We start from the raw sequence: 20,997 nt of genomic DNA on the forward strand, positions 1-20,997 counted from the left end.
ACCAAAAAAAATCACAAAATTTTGCGGTTTTTTGCCTGCCAAAAGTTGTGCCGAAGTCATCCGAATTGGCAAACTCGTTTTTTTCTTACTCATTATAATATATAAAGGTAGGAAAAAAAATCTTCTACCCCACCTTTTGCAACCTGGATTGACTGGACTATAATTATTTTATTTGTGAACAATTGAAATACTGGCCGTGAAAAGGTTCATAGAACAATATATGGCATAGAGCAGAGACAGTAGTGGAATATATGCGTATTACGATTTGGTTTTTTGACATATGTTGTGAATGTGAAGTTGATCCGGCAAATGTGCTTGGTTATGACACGAATTTTAATATTAAAATTTAGAACAAAATTACTCACCACGTGCATTATTATTTCCACCAAAGACCAATAAGTATTTCTTCTTAGAATGGGTAAACCTAAAAAAATCAAAAAAGGGTCCAAAGACGATGACAAGTAAGTATCGAGCATACCACATATTGTATACAATTCTTTTGAAATGTCGTATGATGCGCTATTTTAATCTGTCCGTCGTATCATCCTTCACAGTGACAGCGATGTTGAACTTGAGGCTCAGAAGTACTTAAAAGATGTCGCCCCCAAGACGAAAGGAAAGTCAAAGTGAGTACAAGTTTCAAGCAAAATGCTTGCAGATACCGAAACGTCAAAATTAATACATCCCCGTGTGGCTATTACTATTATTAATATCTTAAAATTCAGATAAGGAACACACATTAGTTTTCCAAAAATCTTTTTATATTTTGTTACATTTACAAGGTTTAAATGGACACAATCCCATCACACTGGTTATGGTAATGTGTAGTGTTTCAATTTGTACATAAATATTAATTTGTCCTGTCTGTACTGGTGATACTTGGGTCATGTCTTTATATCACTTTATGTTTGTTAATTGCAAATGTTTTACTGCCATATGGAAGCCGGTTTTCTTCAGTATTGGGCAGATTGTCAAGTTAAAAAATTGTAATGACATCGATTTGATGATGTGCTAAGCGTCAATGACATTGAGCTACTTTATAAGCTGCTTGCTGGCGAATTTAAAAGCAGGAGAGTCAGCTACTGCGATTGTGATGATGACACACAAAACTTTCCACTCGCTCAGAAGCCAACAAGCTAGCGAATTGAAACCGTCATTTTCGGTACTATTTTGACAGGACGTATCGAGTAGTTCGTTTTTTTACCGGGAGGTCGCTTCTATCGCTCCACTTCGCATACGCTTGTAAAATTGACCGGCTATCAACTGTTCTCGATAGATTTACAATCTGCTTGTTAGCTTGTTCGATGATGACACTGGGCGAGTTTACAAGCAGATTGTAAATTCGTCAACAAGCAGCTTGTAAAGTAGGTCAATGTCATCGATTTGGAGGAAGCTACTTAGATCATTCATAATCTAAAAACAGTATATATTTGAACAGGAAAGTTATACTTACGAAACCTGTATTGCGTAAAACATATTTGCATTGTGTCTATGACAGTTTTAGAGTTGGGACAGCAATGCTCTACGACACGCATGTCCATTGCGTTGATTACGGAATGGATTTTGATCGATGGCTCCATGGATTTACCGCCACCAATCGCATGTATATTAAACTATCGTGATAATAACTGTTTACACGTAATAGTGCTGACTGTCTCGCCAAATTCATTCTTCAAGCGTAAGCGAGACACATTGTTGTCATGGTATGGTGCAATGTGATAGGTTGTGAAAATTGGTAAATGTCAAAATGGGCAGTGCATAGTTTCTAATCTCTAATACCCAATGAAACCATATTGATTAGTACATAATATAATATTACAGTAATACAATTTGAAGCTCATATAATATAAAATTATTTATGTTTTAAACAAATAATAAAACATCACATAAACCCGAGATCAAGTGGCTGGTGTCTTTAAAACAGCAAATAAGCCCACATATTGCCACATATTGTGCAATATTATATTTGGAATTTTGCCATGATGTGTTTGCATTGTACAAAAGAAATATGAATATTTTTTTATTTTACCACTTGATGGCGCTAGTGTTTTTCATACAATTTAATGGTCAGGATAATAATCAGATAATCTCATAGAAAGGACGACATACGTAGCATGTTTGTGGCATATCTAATTTAAATATGGACAAATTTGTATTATTTTTCACAGTAATTACAAGTTTAGATAAATGTTAAATAATTGACTAGAAAAAATCCATTAGAAAAAATTTGAGACCTGACATGACTTAAACCTGTAACCACTGGATTCGCGCCAGTGTACTTTTCCAATTAAGCTACGGGCATCCTACTTAATTACGACGATTTTAACTTGTAGCTCTTACATGAAATGCTTGAGAGATTTTCAAATTATGTATATTCAATATAATATAGAATATTACATTCTCAAATCTTGTGAATTCTTCATTGAGTAAAAGAAGATGTTTGTTAAATAATTGTTTCGCCACTGCGATCAGAATAAATATATTTCTCTTCTGAGATTTTTGGCACATCTTTACTCGTTGACAACAAGTTTTCTGCTTACAGATCTAAACATGACGATTCGTCGAGTGATAGTGAAGGATCCCCGGTTCCCGTTAAAGCCGCCAAAAAGAAGACAAAGAATGATGAAAAAGTTGTTGAGGTGACAAAAAATTTGAAAAAACTGGAAGTGGGAAATAAAAAGAAAACTAAAAAGAAACCTGTTAGTGACGGTTAGTATATTTCAATAGTTTTTGACTCAGCCTACATTTTCTCATTTTGGCTGTCGGTATATCAAAACGACAACGTATTTGATTATACAAAGTAGGTGGTATTTTTTTACGCTTTACGCTTAAATTAACTGTCAACACTTCATGAAGGAAGTGAAGAAGAAAAAATAGTATGTCAGATGAGTCCTGTTAAAATTTGTGGTGAAACCTTTTGTCAATTGGAATATTTCCAAAAATATTAGTAATAATACTGCAATAAACTGTAATAATATGCAGAAAACAGAAAGACCTGCCGAGATCCTTGTTTTTCTTATATATTATTTGATTTCATTTTTTTCAGATGATTCAGAGTCAGACGGCGACGAATCAGCGGAGGGCAGTAAAAAGGCACCCGCAAAGAAGGGAGGCTTCTCCCTGTTACTGATGGATGATCCATCTTCCGAGTCGGAGCCGGAACCCTCCGATGATGAATCCTCCGAAGAGGAGAAACCTAAAATCGTCCCCAAAAAGCCCCCACCTAAAGAACAAGGAGGAAAAAAGAGTAAAAAAGCTAAGAAAAAAAAAGACGACAGTGATGAGGACATCGATAAGGTCCTCGCTCAACTAGAAATGGAGTACAATGTAAAGAAACCGGCAGCGGGAGCCGAAAAACCTGCCGAAACTGACGCCACTGAGCCTCCTCCTGAAGGAGACCGACCCGAGGCCGTAGTCGACGATGACTCAGCCGCCGCTAAGTCTCAAAAAAAGAAAGAAAAAAAAGAACGGGAGAAATTAAAAAAACAAGCCGCTAAAAAGCAAGAAACTGCCGTTGAACCGACCACCCTGATGCCTATTGAAAAAACTGACACCGAAGAGGTCGCGCCCGCTGAACCTGATCCCACGGAAGACGACCCCGAACTGGAACCCTCAGGGGATAAGAAGAAGAAGAAAAAGAAGGGAGAGAAGGTGATAGACGACAAAACCAAGAAGGGCCCTGCTAAGAAAGCTATCGCTGCCATGCAAGAGACACTCAAAAAGATCAAAGAAGAAGAGGAGCGGCGCCAACGAGAGGAAGAGGAGACGGCCCGCCTGGAGGAGGAGAGGGAAGACCGCCGACTGGAGGCTATCCGTCTTGAGAAGGAGAAGAAAGACCGCAAGAAGAAAAAAGAAAAGGAGAGGAAAGACAAGCTGAAAGCGGAGGGTAAATTTCTCACCCCCAAGCAGAAAGCCGACAAGGCCAGGGCCCTGGCCATGATTGAGTCCCTTAAGGAGCAAGGTGCGGAGGGTGAGGTTGAAGGCAAACCAGAGGAGCATGTTGAGAGGAAACCGCGGCTCGGGACCAGAGTTCGACCCGGCCGACTCAAAAAGCAGACGTCTGACGAGCAGCAGGCTACCTCTCAGGACGGAAACAGGGTCAAAGTGGAAATAGTGGATGCCGAGGTAACGCCCTTTAACGAAGTTATCGTTAACCTCATCATTTCTTTTGCATTATTACTGACCATTTACAGAAATTACAGGTGTTCCCAACAATCTCTTTGTATCTGGAGCGATCCTGTGCATTAGATGCTTTCTTAATATCACTCCTGGAAGCCGAGGTGCATGCCATTACTACCTCCTCAAAATCATAATATTTAATCAACATTCTTATAGTCTATCCACCGTAAGAAGTCAGATGGGTAAACCAGACATGCTGTCCCTGTCTGTTAACATAATATGTAACATTGTATCTTCTTATCTTTGATATACGTAACATCCATAAATCGATCAACCGCATTGTTAAATTTTGAATTACAACACTGTCCTTTAACCCATCTGTACCCCGGCGGCTCTCGTGGTGCAGTGGGTAAGGCGTTGGCCTTCCACCCGAGAGTTCTGGGTTCGATTCCCGGTCATGACAAAAACATTTATGTGTTTTTCTCAAAGCCTGGGTGTTTGTGATTGTTCAAAATTACTAACAACCACCTTGTACGAAAAAGCAAGGACATGGTTATTAATAATTCTAAAAAAAAAAAAAAACCCATCTGTACCCATGGAGTAAGCACGCTCTACAAAGCTACTTTAATCATTGTAACTCAGTTGTTATCAAATATACAAGGCAAACAATCATGCTAAAATTCGAAATTAAATGTTTTGCACAGTATGTGACAATATGTTGGGATATTTGCTTTGCATGATGAGTGGAGCATACATAGTAGCACATACTAGCACATGCTACATTCCAAAAAAGTTCATTGCCATTGTTCCATTCCAAGGCCTGAACAAAAACGATGCATGAGTGCGAGTGAGAAAGTATTCCGCACCCTTATAATCTCTGCGACACGCGCTAGAGTAAGATAAAAGGTCTACATATTTTTGAGATGGTTTCCAAAATTATTGCCGGCAAATCGTGCTGAATCGCTTCACGAAGCATTGATAATCATTGGTAAATTTGCTATTTTTTGTGTTAAACATAAAGTCAGTGGTAAATATTTTTAGTTAATTAAGTAGGAAAGGTGGTTCTGCGTGTTGTATTAAAATATGGTAGCCGTACTGATAAACAAGAAGATGGTATTACGTTTCATAGGTAAGTTGATACATGTTCGTGACAATTTATTTGTATATTATTATTTATTTAATATCAGTGACCTAGTGTTTCTTTAAAATAACTTAAATTATGGATATCTTTACCTAATTGGTTGCATCTTGACCGCTTAAAAATACTATATAACGTAAAAAAACAGAAAATTATATTTTAATTCTGAGCGTCTAGTGCGAGCACTTTGGGCGAGCACTAGCGAAATGGTCTATGGTCTCGAACATTTGTAGGCGAATGCGTTTGCTCGCCCAAAAACCAAACGCACGGCACGTAGCTTCATTTAGCAATGCAACGGGTGGCGTCTAGATGTATCTATAGTCTATGTTCCATTCTATTGTTAATTAATATTATTTTACGAACACAGCCGTATGCAGGAGTGAACACGTCCGGACTGAGCAGTGAGCACACAAGTTCTTTGATGAAATTGAAAAAACTGACAAGCCATAGATAGTGTTCGTATGCGCACGCAAATTTGACCTTGTACTTTTAGACTTTAGACTTGTTTTGCATTTGAAGTTAAATTAACCACAAAAAATGGAATTGCAGGTCATACTGATGTAAGGATTAGGTCACTTTTAATAAATGAGCTGAATGTAGAATATTCCTCGAAATGCTCTAGATTTATGAGGAGGTAGGAACATTGTAAAGCGAGTAGATATTATGTTCTCTTGTCCGTGTTTTGGGCTCATGTTCGTCCGTAGTCTCCGTTTAATTGACTAATCTTTGCTTTTTAAAGGGAAAATCAAAAGCCGACGCCGCGAAGAAAGAACTGATAAAAGATTCGTGGGACGCTGAATCTTCGTCTTCTGATGATGAAGCGGAAAACGAAACCAAAACAAACCCTGGCAACAGGGGTGGTCGGAAGGAGTCGGAACAGCAAGCGGAAGGAGAGGGTGGCGCCTCCTCTGATGAAGGAGATTCAGACGGCTCCGACGAGAGTGATTCCGGTGAAGAAGTCGAACCCCCCGCTGAGGAACCAGCGCGTCCCCAGCCCAAAGAAACTACTGCCATCAAGGTCAAGGTAAAAACTTGACTTTTATATATCTGCATGGTTTCGTCCGATTCTCAATTGAAATAACAAATTGTACAATGTCATTTTCACAGAAACAACAAGAGGAAATTGAAGAGAAGCGAGCGGAAGCAGAAGCGTGCTTGCGGGCAGCCATCGTGTGTGTGCTAGGCCACGTCGACACGGGCAAGACCAAGATCCTGGATAAGCTCCGGCGGACCAACGTCCAAGATGGCGAAGCGGGTGGTATTACGCAACAGATTGGTGCAACCAACGTGCCCATTGACAACATCAAGGATCAGACGCGACACGTTAAAGGGGTTCGTAATCCCATTCCTCTCGTCCTCCCATTTCTTTACAATACATTAGCCATCAAAGGAAAATTCTTCTTCCTTTCTCCATAAAGGTAGACATTCATCAAAGTGATTTCCACCTTTCAGACCGCTAACCAGAACAATGAGATCATAAAATAGAAAATATCACACCGGACAGAACTCGATCCATTGAATTCCTTTCAATGTGCTTCACCAATTTAGCCACCTGTACCCTACCTAATTACAACGGAGTTAACTAATTGTCATGCAACTTAAGCGTTTCTTAAATTTTACCAATTGCTTCAAAAATCTTGTAGCATAAAGTCTTTTCAGTTGGTTGAAGTCGGCGTTCAAATGATATTTAGTTTTGTAACAAAACTCATGTAAAATATACCTAAACATGTCAAGATTTTTTTTAATTCAACAGGTGAACCTGATAGAATTTAAAATTCCCGGCCTGCTGATCATCGACACACCAGGTCACGAGTCCTTCAGCAATCTCAGGAGCAGAGGATCGTCTCTGTGTGATATCGCTATTCTGGTGAGTTTATGTGAGAGGGCAAACGGTAAAGGGAGCGTTAAAGAAGCGATCGTGTGACACAGGAAGTAATCTGGTGTTTCAGGTGGTGGACATCATGCACGGGCTGGAGCCGCAGACCCTGGAGTCCATTAACCTGCTGAAGGCGCGGAAGACGCCCTTCATTGTGGCGCTCAACAAGATAGACCGACTCTACGACTGGCAGAGCGCGCAGAGGAAGGACGTCAAAGACATTATCAAGGCGCAGCATACCAACACGCAGAACGAATTTGACACCAGAACCAAAGAGGTCATCTTGCAGTTTGCCGAGCAGGTATTCACTTATTTGATTATTATAGATTTATTCATAATACAATTTTATTGCGCGTGTTCGACTTTACGGATTACAATTGCGCTAAAAGGAAATGAGTAATCTGTAAAAATATAATAATAACAATAGTGGATCACTTAACACTATAGACATATTATGTGCATACAGTACACTCTTGTGTGAGTATGGAGAAATCCAAACCACTGAGTATATTGTTAAGACCTGCTTCTTGTATGCATCTTTTGGGGAAACTCCCGCCACCCACTATGCTACCTGAAATATTTCAAATTCAGCTTTTGTCATTTAAAGTTATCCAAATTTTAATTGTGATTTTAATAATTTTATTATGATAAATGTTTTGACTTTTGAACCTGACATCAATAAATCGAGAATAACTGTATATTATGACCATTTTGACTGCTCCTTTACAACTGTCTATCATAAACGAAATATTTTAACTGAATTTATATTAATGACAGTAAGTGCTTTCGGCCAACTCGATCGCTCTATTCACCATTGTGAAATCGATCTCTGTCATCAATGAAAATTAATTTCAGGGCCTAAACGCAGCTTTGTACTATGAGAACCCAGACGTGCGCACGTATGTGTCCCTGGTGCCCACATCTGCCGTGACAGGAGAGGGTATGGGCAACCTGCTAGCGCTCATCGTGCAGTCTTGCGAAGGCATGCTGCGTAAACGTCTGCTCTTCTCGCACAAGCTCCAAGCCACCGTTCTCGAGGCAAGTATCTCCCTGTTTTCATATTCTTCCACACACTTACTGATCGAGTTGCCATCTCATAATAGATTATATTATGAGGAGACAGATAAAAATACTTCAAACAATAGCACGATAAGTCATCAGATATCTCAATATATTATACCATACAGTAGAATATCGAGTATCCAAACTTTGGTTATTCAAGATCGCTATAATTATCAGAAAGAAGCATGGATTAATACTAAAATTCTCAAACAATTGAACAAACATAGTCTGTATTCTATAATCTAACGTACACGTCACACGGAAAGCATTGTGCCATCGCGTTCAACTGTTCAAGTTTTCAATGGGAGGAGACGAGATGGATGGTGACGCAAGGGGGAAACCGGCACGTCAGCTTATAGAAGACAGACTCTAATTTGAAAACATCTATTTTATCTTTCATCTATCTTTGTATACACTAGAAAAAATCTTATTTAGAAAGAAATATGACACCCAACGGGGCTTGAACTTGTAACCGCTGGATTCGCGCCAGTGTGTTTTTCCAATTATTAGCAAGTGCAAGTACGTTATAAAAACTAAAAATTAGAACAATCTGTAATGTCTGTTAGTAATTAAGGCATTTAATTGTCACCTACCTTAATTTAATATAAAAAAAGCGATAGCCAACATTATTAACGTAATTTGATAAGCATTTCATGTAAGAACTACTAGTTAAATTCATAGCTTAATTGGAAAAACCATGCGAATCCAGCGGTTCCGTTGGGTGTCATAATTTTTTCTAAAAAGTATTTTTTCCCTAGTGGGTATATGCATGAGATGTTATCAAATTATGTACTAAGTATGTTCAATATAATATTATAAAATATAACATTCCCAAATCTTGTCAATTATTCGTTGAATAAAAGAAATACTTTATTTGAAACAATTGTTTGAAACAAAGTTTATAAAAGGTGTTCTTATTTCTTTTATTTATAATTATCCTGATTTAATTTTATCCAGACTACCTTTGTTAAATTGTTTTTTTAAATCATCATCATCAGCTGAATGAAGACCTGCCCTAGCTCCTTCCATTACAATGAATTCATTGATCCAGCTGGTTTTAGGGTATATCTGTGTTCGTTTAGTTCCCTTAGGAATCACTGGGTTTTTATCCAGCGGTCCGAAGGGCATCTCTTTAATGGTTTACTGTTTCAGGTAAAAGCGATCTCCGGACTGGGCACAACCATTGACGCCATTCTCATAAATGGAACCCTGCGAGAGGGAGACACTATGGTGCTGGCGGGTACCGATGGACCCATCGTAACCCAGATCAGATCTCTCCTCATGCCACAGCCCATGAAGGAATTGAGAGTCAAGGTATGTGCTTTTCTGTATCTTGAACTCAGTACCACATACATCTAAGTGACCTCGTAATAAAATGAAAAGAAGTGAAAAACATCTAATGTGATTCTTCAAGCCAACTAAATACTATGTTTGCGACGGATAACTGGGTCTGCGGTGGTAGGACTTTAGGAGTAACAAGAGATAAGGGAGCGAACCTAACAGTCTCTCATCATGCTGAAAGTGAAGAGGCGATGTTAGTCCTGGCTCAACTTCAACCTTTTCCGTTCTTCAAGCCAACCGTATTCTGGCATCCTGGATGGCCGCTAAATACTATCCACAGAGTGTATATGGTGGAGCTATGGGATGCTGGCATGACCTAGAATTATACAAGAAGACTAGCGACTGATAGGGATTCTTGGAGACGCCGTATGGTGTCCATATGCTCCAAAGAAGAAGATGTTATATGAAAAACGCATTAACTTATAATTAATGTCCATATTGTGTAAAAATTAATAAACTGAAAATTGAATTGCCAAGCACTTGCCGAGTTAAAATCATAACCCAAGAAGGGAGCACAGCTGACTTTAATCAAGGGATTGTTTAGTGTGTCAGTTTGTGCGTTTGGGTAAGATTCGCTGTTGGTGTTGGTCACCTTCAATCGGTCAGTCTCTGATGTCACACTAAGTCAGTAAACACTCAGTGTACGGTCAAGATAATAAAAACTCGGCGGGAGAAAATCGATGCGGTTACATTTTTTCTTGCCTGAAAGTATGACCTGAATCCATCTGTATTATTATATACTACATCTATGATCATGCCGGTATTGTACTGTCTTCTCATGGTCCCCCCTAATACTTATCTCTGTCTGTTTCAGAATGCATACATCGAGTATAAAGAGGTGGTTGCTGCACAGGGAGTCAAAATAGCTGCTAAAGATTTAGAGAAGGCCGTCGCTGGCCTCAATCTTTTGGTGGCCCACAAGCCTGACGAGATTGATAGTTTAAAGTGCGTTTATATGAATTATTATAATGAAATTACAGTAAAACTTCGTTAATACGAATTCCATGGGACCGAAAATCGAAAAAAAAATTCGAACTACGAATTACGAAATGTATGGGGGAAAAAATTTTAAATTTTGATATATAATTTTTTTTTGATTTTCATTAATTTCGTTTCTGATCATAGATGTGCCTACTGAATTGGGTCATAAAATGTCAGGATTATTTTTATTACCATCATAAAATAAGTAATTTTTGATGTTTTAAGGAAAGTCTGTCACAATTTTCAATGACTGGCCCATAAAATAGTGTACTTTATTATGATTTATTGAATATCTTTATATGCCAGGGACTCTGAAATCATTTCGAATTACGAAATTCGAATTAAAGGTATGGTTTAATATGAAAATAATGTTCAAGGGACTTTTTTGTCCGGTAAATTTCGAATTATGGCAAATTTCGAATTATCAGTGTTCTTACTAACGAGGTTTTACTGTATTACCTTAGCAATATATATCACTTATCAGATACTTTTATTTATTACCCCTGACACTTTGGCGTAGATGATAACCTAGTTCATATTTTAATTCCAGGATTTTTTAAATGTAAGATCCTTATGTACTTTCTCAGGAATATTTAAAAAGAAGAATCCTCTAGTGCAGTGGTCGGCAAACTACGGCTCGCGAGCCGCATGTGGCTCTTTGGCCCCTTGAGTGTGGCTCTTCCACAAATGACCACGTACGGGCTAAAACAGTGAAAGATAGAACAGTCTAAATGTCTTCGAACCAGTAAGTCGAAGATCTTAACCTTTCTAACGCGGCAACTGACTTTAGTCAGCCTATACGCGCGAGTCATCCGCGCGTCAGCTGACTAAAGTCATTTCGATTTTCGTTTGCCTAGTACTCCTTTCGGCCAGGCGCGAATAATTCGAACATTGATTTAATTTATTCAGAAATCATCCTTCTCTTGACATCTGTCAATGGATAGCCTAAACTTTTGTTCTATCTAATTTAAATAAATATTTTTCGGGAGCGTGTCTTGAATAAAAAAATATCAGTCATCGGGCCAATTCAAATTTGCCGCGTATATAGTGTCTTATCGCTTCTTAGTGCATGTGCGTCGAAGACATTTGACTGACGTGTTTGTAACGATACGAGTTTGCGATATAATAAGTTATATTGTTTTTTAATGATTGAAAAACTATTTGGTGCGTAAACTGTTAAATAGAATATTCGAAATTTACATTGATCAAAGTGAATTTACAAAATATTTTTACAAAAGGAATGCTTTTGGAGATTGCATTCATTCGCCTATCTGCTATTATATTATCCGCGAGTAAATAGTTTCGGAAAATAATTTGAACAAGGTGTCATTTAAATATACCTAGGAGTCCGCGATTCAATATGTCTCTTTGTTTATCATTGATTAACATTTTTAAATACTATTTTCTGGTTATAGAATTAGGTGAAACAGACAAAAATTATTTATTTACCCTAGTTATCAGCCATTTATAAAGAAAAGACACGAACAATCAGATGCCCGTTCCCGCATAAATGCGGAAATTGTCGTATTACGCTACACCAGGTCCCGCGCTACTGAATTTTTATACACTGCGCGGCAAATCATCGTCTGCTGGTGTGAGACAGACACTTGAGAATTATTTTTTTCGTAACACTATTCAAAAGGGTTTGATTCATGACTACTATTTTTTTTTATGGAGAATTCTTCTTATATTTATAGTCGAAAATAACTCGAGTTACTTACTATCATGTCATTATAATAAAATAAGAGATTACCTATTCTAGTACCAGTGGGTCTATTCTATACTTATCGACCGCTAAAGTGATAAAGTAATAAATATTATCATACTTAGGGTAGGTTTGTATCAAAATGTTAGCACTTATTGTAACAATTACACGAAGTTGGTTTTTATTGTTGCAATAAGTGCTATATTTTAACAGCACCTATCTTGCTGCTGTTGAAATATCGCACTTATTGCAACAATAAAAACCAACTTCGTGTAATTGTTACAATAAGTGCTAATATTTTGATACAAACCTACCCTAAGTTTGATACTATTTATCACTTTAGTGTTCGATAAGTATAGAATAGACCCACAGGTTATTGAAGTAATATAATAAAAAAAAAAACAAATGAACTTGAAAATAAAATTGTGGTGACTATAAAGCATTTAGAAGTGCAAAAAGTGTTTGAAATTTAATATTTTACGAATTGTAATAGCCTAATAGGTATTCGAAAAATAAACCGTTTTGTTATAAACTATGTGTCATTCGATTCCATTCAGTTCGGAGTCAATGGTAGGTACAAACCAGGCACTGGTGGTAAGTACATTACTCTCAAATAGCCAGTAGTTCTCAAGGATGATTTATTTATACTCGACCTGCAGTGCTGCAATGTGTATGGGAGTTCAAATAAAAGTTACACAGTTTGAGATGTCCTGGATGCTATAAAAATGAGCTATTTATGACTGATATTTTTTTAACACACTCAACAAAAATGCTCATAAAAGTCATAAACCATATTATTATTCATTATGTGTATGACATATTTGTCGAAATCGTAGCCGTAGACTATAATACTGAACTGTTCTTACACTTGTTAATCTGTCATCGACGCATTAGTCCAGCACCATTTCGTAAGTGTCATGGCGCCGCTCGAGTAAGCCGGCATTTTTTCAATGAAGAAATCTTGTTCGTGATTTCTTATCAGTTTTAGGCGACGAATGTTTATTTTTAGAGTCACATAAAATATTAGGTTCTGTCATAATCATTTTTGAACTTGACTCCGATTTTTTACTACTCTATTTGTGTATGTTTGACTGACATTTATTACGATTTATTGATGCTTGAAATAACAACGCGCACTGTTGTACTAAGTCGGGATTCGTAACGCTTAGAAAGGGTTAAATAGGTTTCAGCTTTATCAATAGCAGTTGACGAGTCTTGTGACATAAATGGTACAACTCAAATTTGTACGATTTATTTCATCTACATGTCCTAAAGAAGACCTTTAAGGATTATTGCAACTCAAACGTCAAACACGTGGAGAGGATATTGCAAACGCTATAATTGAGTGCAAGGAAAAACATCATAATGACCATATATTATGACATATGACCAGCGTAAGAAAAGGTTTTGTTACTGTTTTGAAAGAAAAAAATCAATCAAATCAAGGAAATAAAAGAATCAAAAAAAGAATAAAAGAGATATTTGCTTAGGTACCATTTCATCACTCGTCAAGTAGCGCTTTGTGCGCAGACATTTCCAGAAGAAATTAACAAAGTTATGGAATTTGTGATTAAGATTATCAACTCCATTCTAAAACTCTTAATCATCGCCAGTTTAAAGATTTTTTAGTTTAAATGGAGAGTGAGTACGAAGATATTCTGCTGCATAACAAGGTACATTGGTTATCAAGAGAAAACGTTTTAAAACGTTTCGCTTCTTTATTAACATAACTTAAAGAATAGAAGGGTGATCAGTGATCACTATCCATAAATAATGGACGATCAGTTGATCAAAAAAAATTATTTCATGGTTGACATTACGTCTCCTCTAAATAAGCTTAATCGTAAACTACAGGGGGAAGGAAACACAATTTTTTCGATGTTAGAAGAAGTTATTTCGTTCGAAAACAAATTATACCTTTTTGCTCTAAATTTTAAAGAGAATCTTCGATTCACTTTCTAAGCCTGCTGAAACATCGCGAAGAACATAATTCTGATATTGAAATTCGCTATTACAAAACAGCAATTTTAAATATGAGGGAAGCTCTTCTCAACAGGTTTCAGGAATTCAGAAACTGCAAAGCGACGTTTGTCTTTGTTAAAAAAAATCTTAATTCTACGGTAACAGAAGTAATTTTCTCTCCCTATAAGTTGACGTTGGCAACTTTGAAATGCTGGATTTTATAAAAATAAAGAATTATAGAGCGCTAATTTGAACGTCTCTGTGGTGATATGGACATATTGGAGAAACATGAGAACATGGTTCACAGCACAAGTAGTCTGCTTTGAAAGATCTGGAGAAGGAAGGCATGGTGATTTTTAACACCTGGAATAGTATTCCTGACTCATTAATCAGTTAAAAAACTAGCGTTTGCTGTTCTTTCCTTTTTTGGTTCTACATATTCATGTGAATAATATTTTTCAAGCATAAACCTTATCAAGAGTAAATTGAGAAGTCGTCTTACTGGCGAGAACCTGAAATCGTGCCTAAAATTTAAAACAACATACAAACCTGACTTACCCAAACTTTTCAAGGAGATGGAAGGCCATTGTTCACATTAAGTGTTTATCATGATTTAATTTTATGGGTACCTTACTTACAATTTAATTTTTATCAATAAATAAGATCATTATTAAGTACGAGTATGATATCAAGTTTTATTCAGTGTACCTATAGTTTAAAAAAAATCTAAAAATTTTAATTAAAGTTTATTAAGTTTCAGCAATGTACATACATACATATATACCTAGTTATAGTTTCATAAATTTGGCTCTCAAAAAAATTTCAATCGTTGTACTGTTGATATTTAGCTCTATTGACTAATGAGTTTGCCGACCACTGCTCTAGTGCAACTCATTAAACTTATTGTAAATTAGAATTAGTTAACATTCAGTAAAACCCAGGGCCCGAAATGGAACGGAACGCACCGGAGCGCCGTTCCGGCTCGTGAAATTTGTAAAATTATCGCTCCGTCTCGTGGAAAAGGAAAGAGCTAGATAGGCCATAGAATAGAAAATCTGACACACTTATTTTTATAAAATACACATAGGGTTTGATGACTATGTAAATATCTTCAGAAAATTTGTGGAGCGCTCCGGTTCGAAAACTTTTCCATTTCGAGCGCTGGTAAAACCTCATTAATACCGAAATATGAAATGTATGGGGGGGAAAAAACATTTTTTTTTGATTTTCATTAATTTTGTTTACGATCATAAGTGTGCCTACGGAATCAGAAATTTCATAAAGTGTTAAGGCCATGCATTAGTTGAGGCACGGTCTAAGAAGATCGTTGCTAGGCGATGTGCGGATTGCGGGTCGCGGGTGCAAAAGACGCCTGTCAAACGAAATATTATTTCTCTAACATACGTCCATTTTATGTTCTGTTTATTATTCTATTAGTAACAATAATAATATATTCATTGACATGTTTTCTTTTTAAAGTAAATGGGTAACGTTTTTAGTCATCTTTACACGATTTTAGAATTAATTGGCCCGTCGCCATCACGCAGCAAAGTGACGTATGTCTGACTCGACGTTCTCTCAATGAATGCGAAGCGAGTACAAAATTTCGTCGCGCGTACAGTTGAAAATTATTTGGCGTTTCACTGATGCGTCACCTTAATGGGTCATAAAATGTCAGGATTATTTATATTACCTTCTTAAAATAAGTAATTGATGATGTTTTAAGAAAAATCTGTCACAATTTTCAATGACTGCCTCATGAAATAGTGTACTTTATTACGATCAATCATTTCGAATTAAAGGTATGGTTTTATATGAAAATAATGTTCAAGGGACTTTTTTTGCAAAATTTCGATTTACGGCGAATTTCGAATTATCCGTGTTCTTATTAACAAGGTTTTACTGTACTGCACAGAGATATATTTTAACAGAAGCATTCATTATCTGTTACCAGGGAAGACGTGGCGAAGGATTTGAAGAAAGCACTGTCAGGAATCAAGCTCAGTGACCGAGGTGTCTACGTCCAGGCGTCGACCCTGGGATCACTGGAAGCCCTCTTGGAGTTCCTCAAGTCCAGTAAAATACCCGTAAGTCTATTTTGTTTCTGCCGCACTATACTTTTATTTTTTACAGTTTTTAAACCCTTCAATGCATGGTAACTATATTATTGATTACGTCTATATTTTTTATATGAATGAAATTTTATTTAATAACTGACAGTTCTCTGCAGTGGACAAATTATGCTTTTAAAATATTTATATGTTTAGTTCATAGGTGTCACTTTTTTTATAATAATATAAAACATTAAATTTCTTGACCATACTATTCCAATCGATTAATATGTGAAATATCCCACGAGATGTTCGTATGACCTGCTACTTAGCACCTGCTAAATATTGGCCATACTAAGGTCTGAACAAATCCGGAGTAGGGGGAGGCGGGGCTAGTTGTTACAAAAAAAGAAAAAGTTAAATATCTGAAATCCGTTTAACTTAAGACACATCATATTAATTATTACTAATTCTTCATACATTTAGCTATTACAATACGGTTTATTTGTATCCATACATACCTTACAAAAATTACAATAGCATTACAAACAAAAAATGAAAATTGTAACAATGTGCCCCAGCCGGGGTCAAGTTGTCACAGGGTAGGGGCACATTGTTACCAACTAAAACAATAATTGAAAATTTATGTAATTGTAAGTTTTTTGCTTGTGATTTTCTTTGAATTTATATTTAGTCACTAAAATCATAATTCTGACACATGAAATTAACTTTATCCCCACGAATACAGGAAATGTGAGCCCAATTTTTGCATGTTGTGCATTGGATCCACTCTTGCCCAGGTTTAAAGCAAGTATGATTCTCCAAACAGAAGCATTCTTCATTTTCTGAGTCCGAAGAAGATAACACCACTTCTTTTTCAGTTTCTTAGTTCCTTGGGCCATGAAATATTTTGCTACATTTTCTTATGTATGTTGCAAGCTCGTTTTCTTGATCGACAGAAAATATCTGGCGAGGTTTTGCGTAACCCCACTAACTTGGAAGTGGTCTGACGGTTTTCTTTATGTTCAATATAACATTGTAAGGTCATATAGTTTACTTTGTATGTTTGGGCAGCTTTTTTTCTAAGAGATATTTTGTTTTCAATTATTTCTTTAGCCGCTCTGTTGTCGGTTTCCTGGGAAATTTTACCTCTATTGGTTTTGTTTTTTTTTGTCCTCACCATTGTAAGATTGTAATCTGGAAGGATAAAAATAGATGGTATAAGTACCTACCTATTGCAAATAAAGAAGATAACAAAGAATTTGTAGTAAAGTGGTAGTGAGTGGAGTTAATTCATACAGTAACAACCTACCTGCCCCCACCTCACTGTAACAACTAGCCCCTTTGACCCAAATAAAATTGAAATTGTTTTAATATTAACACGGGAATTATATTTACTTCCGTAAATATACAAAATACGAGCATAAATATATAGATTTTTAATATCATACTTTAAAAAAACTTACCTCTTATAGTTTGGTAACAATCAAACTTCAAATTCGGCCAACAAAAGTTCCTTTGGACACGAAATTCACTCAAAATGGTTTTATTTCAACTGCATACAATTAATGCAGGCGACCTTTCGTCAGCGACTGCGGACAGGATGTTTACGTCTCCTGTGTGACACCTACGCCACAGGACCTTATAACGGGAGAGTTATCTAGGATGTAACAACATGCCCCCGTAACAACTAGCCCCGCCTCCCCCTACTTTCATCCGGATTATTCTAGGTCAGGCATATCCAATTTTAAGTAGGCCGTGTTTACTATCGAGTATCAGAACTACCACACTAAACTTACTTAACAAATTAATAAACAAAGAAATACATACTTTTTTTGGGTACTCACTGCACTCTTTGTCAAACTATTCTCCTACTGTGCAAAGAGCCTACTGCACGATGGTAAGACGAAACTATGCCTCATTTTAAAGCGCGTCACGTCTTATCTTTCTCTCACATCTACGGTAGACCGTGAGTGATATACAAATCAAGTATAACAACGAGGTCACGTGGGCTTTCTCATGGTTAATTCGAAAACGACTTTAATGCCTCCCCTTCAAAAACTCAATGAAAACATAATATATATGTATGTATTACAACTAAACGTATAGCTTTCTACATTTTTATGATTCGATTCCTCTGGTGTGATCGACCAAAATCCGTCCCGCGATCGACCAGTTAATTAAGGTATTAGTAATACATCAAATAGCCGCATATAACTAGACAATGTCTTTTAATTTTCACACTCTGAAGGACACACTTTCTAAGTGTAAACGCAGGAACAAATTTTTTTGTTAATAGAACACACATAGAACACAATAGAACTGAGTGCTAAAATAGGGCTACTAAAAAGAGAAATATCAGCGCATGTATTAACGTGTGTTTATGTGTTGTGTCTGTGCAGTACTCGGCGATCAGGATAGGACCGGTGGTGAAGCGCGACGTGATGAAGGCGTCGGCCATGCTGGAGCACGAGTCTCAGTACGCGGTGATTCTCGCTTTCGACGTGAAGGTGGAGCGTGACGCACAAGAGATGGCCGACAACCTGGGCGTAACCATCTTCCAGGCGGACATCATCTACCATCTGTTTGATAAGTTCATGGCTCACCGTGACCAGCTCAAACAACGCAAACGGGAGGAGTTCAAGCACATTGCCGTCTTCCCCTGCAGGCTCAAGGTGATCACTTTGTCACTATTGTCTTATAAGTATCTCCTTACCGCTATCTTCCGGCTGACATGAAGGCCCTGTAATAATAATCAAAAATACTGTCTCACCCATTGAGATATTAAAATGACAAATTAATTTCGCATAATTGACCGGCAGTGGGAATAGTGGAGGTAGGCTGTGGAGATCCAACAAAAATAGTGCACACTAAACTTTGTCAGTCATACTTATTTGTTTTCATTGAGCCAAGAATCGCAAACGGTGTTAGTTATTTTTTAAATTCAATGAAACCCTGAAAAACCAAACCATAATGATAAAAAATATTTTTATATGTTATCGTTTACTAACCAACACCATCTGCAATTCGTATTCTTAGTCCAATGAAAACAAATAAGCATGACTGACCAAGTTTAGTGTGCACTATTTATGTCGGATCTCATTAGTGTTTACCTGGAAATAATTGGGATACTTTGCATATGCATAGTGCTAGTGCACAGTACTCATACTAAAAATCAACAGTTATACTTACTCTGCTATGGCCGCCATCTTGGAAAACGGCATGCGAATTTTAGTTTTTCGGTCATATATTTACAGCTAAAAATGCATGCTAATGTGATTATTATTACATTTTCTATTCTCGACTATACTTTCATCAAGCCTATTGCACCACGCCGACTATATCATGTTTCGTGGCAAAACTATCGAACCTCACGCTAATGCGCTATATTAAATAGTTCTAATGAATGTCACTATGCATACTAATCATGGTTTTGATTTGTCTCTATTGCAGATATTACCACAGTTTGTGTTCAACTCTCGTGATCCCATAGTGGTCGGCGTCATTGTGGAAGCGGGGATAGTCAAGGAAGGAACTCCAATCTGTGTTCCCAGCAAAGAGGTTTGTCAGACTTACTGAAAAAAAATTACATTAGAATCTTAGTCATCCTGACAAATTGGGGATGAAAGTAGAGTGTGACATGTTTAGGAAGAAGCGGGGTGGGGTGCTGCAATTCTTTCTAGACGTGTCAAATCTTTTGCCACCTTCCCACATGTAAATTTTGTTATTGTTCAACTGTTGTTGAATGAGTTGAAACTAAATTGATAATAAGTTGAATTGAATGAAGTTGATGTCATTTCTACTTTGGTCTATTCATCTTTCAAGTTGACTATGCATTAGCGCGTGGGAACTTGTTTCAAGTTGAATGCGATCGGTTATTAGTTGACTATCATGTGTCGCAGAGTGCCCTTGTTTTAGTTTCTGAAATAGTATGGCATCTTCTTCAAAAAAGATTTTTAAATAGTGCCAGAAGGGATAAGCCTCACAAAGGAGCGGGGCGGGCGCGCGTGCAAATTTCGCAACTGGCGCGGTGATTCATCGAAAATACAACATGATCAAATACTCCAAAGCACATTAAATGTGACGAGGTGCTGAGCCCGCGTGCCTCGGAATTCAATGCATACAGACACACCTGGTTTTTTTTGTAACAAAAATACTACATATTCAAATACTCCGAAGCACATTGAATGTGACGAGGCGAAAACGGTGCGGGGGTCTATAATTTACCCACCCATGGGTGCGTCGTTAACAAGCGAGCGCTTATAATCTCTTCAAAGTCTTTGCAAATTATTATTATGTGATTATGTAATTATGTTCCGCCAAAGACATAATTCAGATATATAATAAAATATTGTATTATTCCGCTATGAATGGCGAGCGGTGGATATGGATTACGAGCCAACAAAGGAAAAAAAATAATAGTCACGCTCCCTCCGCCACCTGCGCCTACGCCGCCTACCGCACTTGGGCGACTAGTGCACTCTGAATTGCAACAATATTATAGGTCTCTTCGCCTATAACGGGACCCGTTATGTAATGTCTGGCGAGAATGCGCTGCTTAACACACTTTGGCCACGAGCACCCGTTCCGCTTCTTTTAGTGGGCTTTGTCGCTAAGGGGAAAATGACAGAATAATTATTGTCATGAGTAGTTTTGGTCTTTTGTCAATATGCTTTGCTATATTTTGTTTAAACTTTTGTTGTCCAGAATGCTATTCTGTTGTATTTATATAAACATTATACGTAGTTGGATTCTGTCTTGA

General features: G+C 37.2%; 1 protein-coding gene across 1 annotated transcript in view; it reads left to right on the forward strand.

The window, feature by feature from the left end:
• Positions 1-280: 280 nt before the first annotated feature.
• LOC147064230 (eukaryotic translation initiation factor 5B-like) overlaps positions 281-20,997 on the forward strand; it is a 37,685-nt gene continuing 16,968 nt past the window's right edge. The window contains exons 1-14 of the mRNA XM_085959275.1: positions 281-461; positions 555-626; positions 2,543-2,709; positions 3,047-4,125; positions 5,997-6,281; positions 6,365-6,589; positions 7,011-7,124; positions 7,207-7,434; positions 7,989-8,171; positions 9,348-9,509; positions 10,351-10,481; positions 16,139-16,271; positions 18,638-18,910; positions 19,689-19,796. Coding sequence (XP_085815401.1) covers positions 415-461; positions 555-626; positions 2,543-2,709; positions 3,047-4,125; positions 5,997-6,281; positions 6,365-6,589; positions 7,011-7,124; positions 7,207-7,434; positions 7,989-8,171; positions 9,348-9,509; positions 10,351-10,481; positions 16,139-16,271; positions 18,638-18,910; positions 19,689-19,796 — 3,207 coding nt within the window. The 5' untranslated portion in view covers positions 281-414. The remainder of the gene's footprint in view (positions 462-554; positions 627-2,542; positions 2,710-3,046; positions 4,126-5,996; positions 6,282-6,364; positions 6,590-7,010; positions 7,125-7,206; positions 7,435-7,988; positions 8,172-9,347; positions 9,510-10,350; positions 10,482-16,138; positions 16,272-18,637; positions 18,911-19,688; positions 19,797-20,997) is intronic.

This window comes from Rhyacophila brunnea, unplaced genomic scaffold (assembly GCF_057557595.1).
Source record: "Rhyacophila brunnea isolate RB1 unplaced genomic scaffold, BYU_Rbru_1.0 scaffold_8, whole genome shotgun sequence".
NCBI classification, from domain to species: Eukaryota; Metazoa; Arthropoda; class Insecta; order Trichoptera; family Rhyacophilidae; genus Rhyacophila; species Rhyacophila brunnea.